Here is an 11,032-nt window from a genome sequence, read left to right as displayed (position 1 = left end):
TGTAAGAGAAACTTTTTATTCTTCTAACAATCCAACAAGTGAACCAATCTCAGAAAACACTGATGCGGTTAAAAACACACAACTCTGTGTCACAGTGAAACTGCTGGATCACTGCAAAACTTTTATTTTTAGCTTTAGACACAGTATTTTAAAGTATAAACAACTGAACTATTCCAACAGCCTTTGATAACCACTGGGGGCTCAGGAAAGAGCAACCTTTTCAAATGACCTCCACTGAAGTACTTAACTTATAAACCCAGTGATGATTCAGGTTTAAAAGCACCTATCATTCAATGTGCAGGGCATGTATACGGCAGCCTAACAGATATACAAGCAAGCATTTTAATACATATTACTTTGTAAAATCTGAGAAAAGTTCCAAAGAAACTGTTTGTGGGGTAGGAGACTGGGTCACCCTCACGCACACACTGTATTTACATTTGAGTCCTCTGTATCCCTTTCCATTATTTCCCAGCTCCATGTCACTAAGTGCAACCACCACAAATGGCAGGAAACAGGATCTAATCATCTCGAGCAAGGAACAGCGGATCCAACCCAAGTATACTGCAGATACTGGCAAATGCAAACTTCCCATATTACTGCACTCTCCACCATGAAACACTAGGTGTTAAAGTAACTTTACAGCAAATAAAAATAATGAATTTAAAAGGTGGTAGTGAAGGAATCAAGACCACTGTTCAATGGTAATTCACACACAGGCGCCTACTGCTGGGCTTCCAACCCCATTCTAGACTTCTAGATTGAGGCCCTTCTTTTTACCTTACATACTTTTAATAAATTTCTAGCATTTGCGTGTTCACAAGGTTCCTGGAGGGAATCAAGGGTCTCAAACTTTTAAGATAACTGTCTTCAGCATTTTTCATGGCCAGTAACGCCAAACGATGGATGGTTTGAGGTGTAAAGCAGAAAACTGACAAAACTGAAACTCTAATTAGCTCTAGAGAAATTTTACTTAAGTGGAAAACTAAGGTTATTTAATGTGGGATCTTCAAAAAAAATTTATTGAAAAAAAGGCCATGTACTTCTTGAGGATCCCTCAAGTAAATGAGGCACTAGAAATGATACACAGAGGTCAACTAGTCAAGAATTCTGTGCTTTGTGTACGTTAGAAAATAAAAAAATACAAAACCACTGAAAATTCTTAAGGTATTGCTTTATCTTGGAAAGATGGCAATACAAAAGCTATGGACACATACTAGCACAATTAGATGACTAAGACTGTCAGGACAGTCTAATTTGCTACACCTTCATAAGGGAAACTGCAGTAGTACACCTTAAACTACAAATCTCTTCTATTTAAAGCATTGAAGAGTTCTCACACCAAGCTAATTTAAAAGTTTAGAGTTTATACAATTGATAATTCTGCAAACTCCACAATCTTAATGGCAATAACTACATTTTAAATACTGTAATAAAAATAAGCAGTTAAGTCTGTAATGCATTAATAGCCTAAAAAACAAATTGTGAATAAAGGCATAGATAATAAATTAGGGAACATCTAAACTGCTAATAGATTGGGTGAAAATTTTAACTTATAATATGTACACAAAGGCAGTAGAAACAAATGAAAAACAAATTACTACATTGTTGCAGCACACAAAAGACTGAGTGTAGATGTTTCACAATTACATCCTCTTTCCAGGAGCCTGGCTGAGAACAGTCAATACCAAGCGGAGGAACAATTTCACTGTCTCGTGTGAGTCTCCGATACCACGCAGATACTGCAATATGTCATTAAGCAACTTACTGTAATTTCACACCACATGTGGCGGTAAGAAACTTAAAAAAAAAATTAAAAGGCACGCATAAGCTTATTTCAAATACTTTAAGTCCAGGATTCTTTAGATACAATGTTTAGAATACTTGTATAGCAGAACAATTTTTAAATAAACATTTCCAAAAATCTGAATACAGAACTCAGGAACAATAATCTGTACCAAAAAAAATTACAGTAAAAAAGAAATAAAGTTTAAGAATCATGAATTAGAGCTAATCTATAGAGATAAAAATCCATAGGCAACCTGTATTCCTTAGGAAAATAAACTGATTTTAGAGTAATAGGTATCATGTTCACTAAAAGTTCTAACTACAGTTCATGCCTATTTAAAAATTTATTTTTAAAGGTTAAACTGATTTTATTGTTCCTCACAATTACTCATTGAAGACCTCAAAATTAAAGAAATATTTTTCTTAGCATGCACACACAAAATACTCTACCATTTAGTCATCTCATTAACTTACATTTTCAACTTAGAGAATGATCAAACTGTCTCAAAATATCGGGGAGTATTTACTCTGATGACATGTTTATGCATCTCAGGCAGCATTTTTGTATCCATATCCCTTTCATGAATAAATGTTTTAACACCAGTAGAATTAAACCTTATGTAAGAATGAGGCAGATTCTAGTGTATAAAATGAAAGCATTATCTTTAAGATTTCACATGCAAAAAAAAAATTCTTATAAAAGGTTAAGCATGTTTGTTCCAAAAAATAAATGTATAAGTACACTACACTGAAGATGATTTGATTACCTAAGTCTTTTTTTGAAAGTACAAAGCTAAGTTCTTTCTGATGGCCCACTTTGAAAATGATTTAAGATTCTGTAAGCTTTAAAAGTATTTTTTTCTAGTCTTTAATTTGTGGTGATAAATCCTATATCCTAAAACAGAGGCACAGAGTTTGCAAATTCAAATCTTTCTGGGTGTTAGTCTTTCTTAAAAGTCATACTGATGTCACGATTGCTCTATCAGCATAAAGCAGATCATCTGTAAAAATAGCCATTAAATATTAATTCATAAGTATATTCAATGTACATATAAACCCTATGTTAAAAGTATAAACGAGAGGAAATATCACATCATTTTAAGACTTCTAAATTGTTAACCATCAAACAGTAAACCACCCTCTTTAAGACTTAACAGAACTTTTAAAAAAAATTGCTTGAACATATGAATTTAAGACTTTACTTTATTCAGCAAAATCATTTATTTACACAAGGGGAATGCTGGTTTGATTTTGTCAATGAAATAAAAACAAACTGAACAGAGACAATACTGAAATGTATATATATTTTTATCAGGGTTGACCAACTATTTCCTTACCTGTATCAGGAACATCAAGAGCAACAGTATCACAAGGACACTGGTTTAACAATACACCACACAGGTCCAGAAATGCCCTGGGAGTTTTCCAATGCAATTACCAACTTTTTCTTTTTTTATAAATATATAAAAAAACAAAAAGTCAGCAAAACCAGCATTATGATGTAATAAACAGAGTATAACTCTGAAGTCAGAGGGTCAGTAAAAACCTTATCAGACCATCCATAGTACACAAAGTGATCTGCTGTTCTTCAGACCACTAGTAGAATCCAAACTGGTGAAAAATATATCACTTTTTAGAAGATAACAATGATCTGATAAGGATTTGACTTCATGGAAGGAAAAGGGGGAAAAAAGGAATTGCAGAGCATAGCCCCTATTAGAACAAGCTAACTTTCCAGATTTTCCAAATTAAAAAAAAAAAAAAAAAAAAAAAAGGAAAAAAAAAAAAACCACTTCAACATGAAGCTACCATACAAAGTTTTCCATTTTCTTCGTAAAAAGTCCAGAGTTTGCCATTTAGTCCTGGGTTTTTAATGAGAAGGACAGTTTGGGCCTGGACTTGCCCTTGCCCAGGATCATTTTTTGTTCTTCCTTTTGCTGACGCTGTCGCTCTTGTTCTAGTTTCATCCTTTCCTCATGAATCTTTCTTTGCTCTTCAACAATTCTCAACTGTTCTTCAGCCTGAAAGTTAAAAGTAAAAATCAGAACTTTCTGTGAATTGTTTTAAATTAATATTTCTGGTATCTGGTGACAACTTAAAAATTAATATGAACACATAAGAGTATACTTCATGAGCTGTGGTAGAGGGAAAAGAAATCAAGAAACTAGAAAAGATCTCAATTATTACTACACATTTTGTATTTCATTTTCTCATAAAAATTAAATGAACTGTAGGAAATGAAAATGGGGAACAATTCCTACATATTACCTATCATTATCTATACCTCCAGTATAAGATTAACAGACTGTCAATTAGAAACCAAGGCATAGATTTATTCACAGTACATCCTCTACCAATTGCTATATAATTAGAAAGACATACCAAGAAACCCTGTAAACCTAATTCTTCAGAGAGAAAAGATGAGGAAACCTTGTGACTGGTGACTATAAAATGCTACCGAATTTCATATACATGTGATTTAGTTCCTAAAGTGCCTTAAACTTCTTCAGTCTCAAGCAACGAACTCTCTACCCACATTTAGCTACAAAGGATTTTCTCTCATGTACTAATACAGGCCATTCTCATGAACTCTCGCTTTATCAAATCTTTCCCCCTTCCCAGTGTCCCATGGATATCACATCCTCTTATTTTCCAACCAGGTATAATTTTACTTCCTCTCCCAGGGGTCATTGGACAGTGTGTCCTGACTGTCACATCTGAGGATGGCTCCTATCTAGAAGGTAGGACATCCTACAATGCAAAAGACCTACAACAAAGACTCAGCCCACATTAAACATTACAGCATCCAGGGTTCATAAATCTTGTCATAACCCTAGACTTTTAATTTCAGTTATCATCAAACTGTTTTTCCTCCAATCTTGATTACTGCCATCCTTTTAATGCCTTCCTATTCATATTCAAAGCCCAATTTTAAGTTAGTGCCTTCATCTCCATTTTTCTACTGAAATTTTTTCTAGATGGATACAAATTCAGGAATCTTTCTCTATGCTCAAATTCTGTTCAAATAAGTCTTTTTAGAATTCTTTCTTCCCATATATTCTCTAATATAAAAGTAAACTTCTCCACCTAATCACTCTTTTATTAAAAAATTATTTATTTACTTGAAAGGTACATTTACACAGAGAGAAAGAGGGAGAGAGGCAGAGAGAGATCTTTCAACTACTGATTCACTCCCAAATGGCAGCAATGGCCAGGACTGTGCTATTCCGAAGCCAGGAGCTTTTTTCTGGGTCCCCACATAGGTGCAGGAGCCTAAAGACTCAGGCCAGCCATTGCTGCTTTCCCAGGCACATTAGCGAGAGCTGGATCACAAGTGGAGTTGTCAGGGACCCAAATAAGTGCCCATATGGGATGACGGTTGGCCTCACCTGCTATACCACAGCACTGCCCCTTCTTTTTGTCTGTTAATTTTTAAGTAAAATGCAACACTGGACTATAGTCTTGATAGCAGAGGATGGCAAAGGGAATGAAATCTGGTACGTAACATGTTTAAAATTCACCTTATATGAAGGTGAAGGGGACCTTCAAAAAAAAACATTTACAGTGCGGAAGAAAAACAGGTTTGTTAAGACAGCAGTGTTGAGCCGGCGCCGTGGCTCAATAGGCTAATCCTCCACCTTGCGGCGCCGGCACACCGGGTTCTAGTCCCGGTCGGGGCGCCGGATTCTGTCCCGGTTGCCCCTCTTCCAGGCCAGCTCTCTGCTATGGCCAGGGAGTGCAGTGGAGGATGGCCCAGGTGCTTGGGCCCTGCACCCCATGGGAGACCAGGAAAAAGCACCTGGATCCTGGCTCCTGCCATCGGATCAGCGCGGTGCGCCGGCTGCAGCGGCGGCCATTGGAGGGTGAACCAACGGCAAAGGAAGACCTTTCTCTCTCTGTCTCTCTCTCTCACTGTCCACTCTGCCTATCAAAAATAAAAATAAATAAATAAATAAATAAATAAAGACAGCAGTGTTGGGTACACTGGAAAGGTGGAAGATGGATGGCCAAGCAATTTCACTGTAGTTAGAGATAATGAAGATCAGAATTAAAAGCAGTGGGAACCTAGTGAATAGGCAAGGTAGAAAATCCAACAACTGAAATACAGCCTTGCCCCACCTACAGAACACTGTGGCCAAGGATGTAGTACACATATAACAATGGTCCCATAAAATTATAGGACAAAGTCCTATCACCAAGTGACATCACAGCCTTCATAAAATTGTGCCACAATGCACATTATGTGTCTGTGGTGAATGTGGTGCAGAATTACTGTGTTGTTAGTCATATAAAAGTATAGCACATAAAATTATGTGCAGTGAATATTACTCGGTAATAATAAATTATGATTTATGTACAATGGCCTTCAGAAAGTTCATAGAAAATGTGTATTATGAAAAATATGCATGAATTTCAAAATGTTTTGCACCAAAAATAAACAACTTTTAAACCAATTTTTCCCCCATAACCCATCCCTTATTTTTTGAAGATTTATTTGAAAGTCAAAGTTGCGGGGAGCAGGGGGAGGGAGAGGGAGGGGTCCTCCATCCGATGGTTTATTCCCCAACTGGCCACAATGGCCAGAGCTGCGCTTATCAGGAGCCAGGAGCCTCCTCCAGGTCTCCCACGTGGGTGCAGGGGCCCAAGGACTCCGGCCATCCTCCACTGCTTTCCCAGGCCACAGCAGAGAGCTGGATCGGAAGTGGAACAGCTGGGACTCAAACCAGCACCCACATGGGATACCAGCACCGCAGGCGGTGGCTTTACCCTCCAAGCCACAGCTCCAGCCCCCCCATAACCTTCTGGAGTACCCTCATCTTTACTGTATTTTTTGGTCACTGCACTTGAGTGCAGTTCTAATTTTAAGTAACTATAAAACAGCCTAAGCAAGTCCTTCAAGAAGTATGAAGGAGATACTGTGGTCACTGGAAATGACTGTCCTTCAAGAAGTATGAAGGAGATACTGTGGTCACTGGAAATGACTGTCCCATGCATGTGATGGACTTGAGAACCTCTGGGGCAGACATGATGTGGAGGTGGAAGACAAAGACACTGATGATTCTACCCTGTGTTGTTTCTACTTCCATTTTTAACCAAAAAAGTTTAAGGAGTAAAATCCTAATTTTAAAACTAGAAAAAAATTTATGGAATAAGGATTTAAAAAAATCTTTTTGTACAGCTCTATAATGTCTGTGTTTTAAAGCTGAATGTTCTTAATAAGTCAAAAAAGTTTTTAAGTTTAAGATTGAAGTCGGCGAACTCAAAAGGCTTCCTCCATAGCCTTGGCAACTCATGACTGGAGCCTGGGGAGATTACTGACGCCATGAACAAGAGTGTCAATTGTTAAGTCAACAACAGGAGTCACTGTGCACCTACTTCCCATGTGGGATCTGTCCTTAGTGTGTTGTCCAATGTGAAGTAATGCTATAACTAGTACTGAAACAGTATTTTACACTTTGTGTTTCTGTGTGGGTTTCAGTTCAAGTCCCGGCTGCTCTTCTTCCAATCTAGCTCTCTGCTATGGCATGGGAAAGCAGTGGAAGATGGCCCCAAGTCCTTGGGCCCCTGCACCCACATGGGAGTGAAATCTTTACTTAATATATACTGCATTGATCCTCTGTATATAAAGATAATTGAAAATGAATCTTCATGTGAATGGAATGGGAGAGGGAGCGGGAGATGGAAGGGGTGTGAGTGGGAGGGAAATTATGGGGGAGGGAAGCCATTGTAATCCATTAACTGTACTTTGAAAATTAATATTTACTAAATAAAAAATTAAAAAAAATTTTTAAGTTTATAATGTGAAAAAGTTACAGCAAGCAAGTGTTAATTTTATTAATGAAGAAAGTTTTATACATTTCGTATAGTGTAAGTATATGGTGTTTATGAAGTCAAGAGTAGAATACAGTAATGTCCAAGGCCTTGATATTCACTGATTGATTTACTCATAGACCCACAGCAAGGTCCATGCATCTAAGTGCCCTATAAAGGAATACCACTTAAAAATCATTTATAGCATATTCTTATCTGTACTTTTCCTGTAGTTAGATACAGAAATGCCTACCATTATGTTACAACTGCCTTATCAGCGCAGCATCACAGTGTACAGGTTTGCAGCCTACCTACAACAGGCTATACCAGTGCCCGGCGCTGCGGCGCAGCAGGTAATACTGCCACCTACAGTGCCAGCATCCCTTATAAGGGCACCAGTTCAAGTCCCGGCTGCTCTTCTTCCAATCTAGCTCTCTGCTATGGCATGGGAAAGCAGTGAAGATGGCCCCAAGTCCTTGGGCCCCTGCACCCACATGGGACACCCAGAAGCTGCTCCTGGCTCTGGATCAGCTCAGCTCTGGCCACTGTGGCCTTTTGGGGGAGTGAACTAGTGGATGGAAGATGTTTCTCTCTCTCCCTCTCTGCCTCTCAAATAAAATAAAATCTTAGAAAAAAAAAGTTGTTCATGGAAGATTATTAAAATAAACAAAAACAGGCTATCCCATACGTTTGCTCAACAACCAACATCACCTAATGACGCAGTTCTCAGAAGGTGCACAACTGTATACCTTATTTGTCTCAAAACTTTTTTCTACACTACATTTACAGCTGACTACTAGATACCCAACTAGGAGACCTAGTGGTTCCTTTACAATGTGACACGTTTAATGCTTACATTTTGACCAAATCCTTAAAATACATCAATACTTTCCACCTCCTGCACTGCCAGCCAAACTCTATACTTTGCCTTCTCTTCTTCTGTCCCATCATAACCAATCACAAAGTTTAATTCTTTTACATTCTCTCTCATCTGAAGCCCATTTCTATCATCACACCAGTGCAGAGCCACAGATCTCAGGCACAATTAAAATAGCATCCCTGCTTCCAGTGTCCTGCAATTTTTACATCATACTGCTGGACCTGACTTTCCTGATCACGGCTCGCTTGCCTTCAAATATCCAATGATTCACTGTCAACAGAATACAACTTAAATTCCTACATTAGCATGCTTCTGTAAGACTTTATACTTTGCTCTGCTCTGGCTCCACTTGTGTTCCTACTGCTTATTAAATTACGCTTTCTTTTCTATCTCCATCACTTCTCCTTTGCTCGTTCCATTCTCCTCCTACTGAATCCTATCTGTACTTTGGAAACCATCTCAAATAGTCTCTCTCCCTTATACTTCTAGTGGCATCACCAAGAGTTATCTAGATGCCTCTGATTCTCTTCAGATACTTCATTCGTACTAACACTCTGGAGTGTCTGGTGCATGCAAGTGAATCAAGGCACAGTAAAGATTGTTTGCTTGTGTGCAGACATGGGAACCTTTGCCAGCAGAATCAATACCAAGACTCAGTGTTCCCCAGGGCTCTCACTCAGCTCTGGGAAAGCGTACTAGAACCTTTAAAAATCTTAAAAAAAAAAAAAAAAAAAAAAAAAAGATATAACCTCATAACCTCAACCTTAAAGAGAGATCTAATTAAAATCAGACATAGTAATATATAACTCTGTTATACTGACAAATTCGAAAGTGTGACAGTATTGCCATTGTATAAAAGAACTTTGATAATATCTAAATGTTAGCTTTACCATACTTATAACCCAGCAATTTTATTTTCTAGAATTTATCTTACAAGTATACCTGCACAGAGGCAAAACTGATCTATTCATGAAGTTATTCATTGCAACACAGTTTGTGGGAAAAAAAAAAAAAAAAAAAAAAACAGGGATAAATGGATTATTTGCCAATATGTGACTAACTAAATAATGCAAGATGTACATAAGAAAATACCATTCAGCTGGTAAAGAAAACAAAAAGGAAATTATACAAAGGAAATGTAAAAAATTCTCCAAGTTGTACTGTTAAGTGAGAAAAACCAAAATGCTAGGGCTGGCATTGTGGCATGGCAGATTAAGCCACTGCTTAGATGCCAATTCAAGCCCTGGCTGCTCCACTTCCAATCCAACTCCTTGTTAATATGCCTTGGAAAGCAGCAGAAGATGGTACCAAGTGCTTGGGCCTCTGTCACCCATGTGGGAGACCTAGATGGGAGTTGTTGGCTCCTGACTTCAGCCTATGGATATTTGGGGAATGAACCAGCAGGTGAAAGATATTTTTCTCTCAAAATATGGGGGAAGAATGTGCACTTTTGTGCAAAAAAGGGACAATATTAAACATACCTCCTTAAATATGCATTTTCAAAACTCTAGAAAAATTAAAAACATAACTACAATTTCTGGAAATGGGGATGAAGTGGGTGGGTGCAAGAAAACTGAGGGACTTCACTATTGTTCTAAAATACAATTATATGATTACATCACCTGGTTAAAAGCTAAAAACAAAACTTTTACAATAAAGCAACTTTTCTTCATAGAAATTTATACTATTACAATGAAATTAACCGTAGTTCCAGTAAACAATCAACTTTAATTAAAAAAAATTTTTTAAGACTTATTTATTAGAAGGAGACAGTGACAATGGGAAGTTATCTTCTAGCTGCTGGTTCACTGCCCCAAATGACTGATAGCCAGTGCTAGTCCAAATCACAAGCCAGGAGCCTGGTGCTCCACCTAGGTCTCCCTTGTGGATGGCAGGGGCCAAGTCCCTGGGCCACCAGCCATGGCTGCTTTCCCAGGCACATCACCAAGGAGCTGGATCTAAAGCAGAGCAGCCAGTACTTATTTGAACTAGCAATCTGAAATGGCACTGGTGTGCTAGAATGCTCCCCCATTTGTTTTAAGTCTACAAATGTAGACAAGGATTAACCCTCAGAACTAAAATACCAACTAGTAGTTCTTAATAATGCAATTATTATGGAAAGCCAAGACACTCTGGGGGATAAAAAAAAAAGAAGACCTAAATGAAAGATCTCTGTGAGTGAGATCCCAGTGGAAAGAACGGGGCCATCAAAAAAGGAGGTACCTTTCTCTGAAGGGAGGAGAGAACTTCCACTTTGACTATGACCCTGTTGGAATAAGATCGAAGTTGGCGAAACCAAAAGGCTTCCATAGCCTTGGCAACTCATGACTAGAGCCTAGGGAGATTACTGACGCCATGAACATGAGTGTCAATTTGTTAAGTCAACAACAGGTGTCACTGTGTACTTACTCCTCATGTGGGATCTGTCCTTAATGTGTTGTCCAATGTGAAGTAATGCTATAACTAGTAACTGAAACAGTATTTTACACTTTGTGTTTCTGTGTGGGTGCAAACTGATGAAATCTTTACTTAATATATACTGAATCGATCTTC

The 11,032-nt window shown here is 38.0% G+C and overlaps 1 protein-coding gene across 1 annotated transcript in view; it reads right to left on the bottom strand.

Moving 5' to 3' along the window:
• The window catches only part of ARGLU1 (arginine and glutamate rich 1), a 35,436-nt gene continuing 24,404 nt past the window's right edge, over positions 1-11,032 (bottom strand). The window contains exon 4 of the mRNA XM_051849986.2: positions 1-3,809. Within this exon, the coding sequence (XP_051705946.1) occupies positions 3,645-3,809 (165 nt within the window). The 3' untranslated portion in view covers positions 1-3,644. The remainder of the gene's footprint in view (positions 3,810-11,032) is intronic.

Source organism: Oryctolagus cuniculus, chromosome 9 (genome assembly GCF_964237555.1).
Source record: "Oryctolagus cuniculus chromosome 9, mOryCun1.1, whole genome shotgun sequence".
In the NCBI taxonomy this organism is placed as follows: Eukaryota; Metazoa; Chordata; class Mammalia; order Lagomorpha; family Leporidae; genus Oryctolagus; species Oryctolagus cuniculus.
Note: the sequence above shows the minus strand (reverse complement) of the source record. Positions and strands in the feature narration are given on the sequence as shown.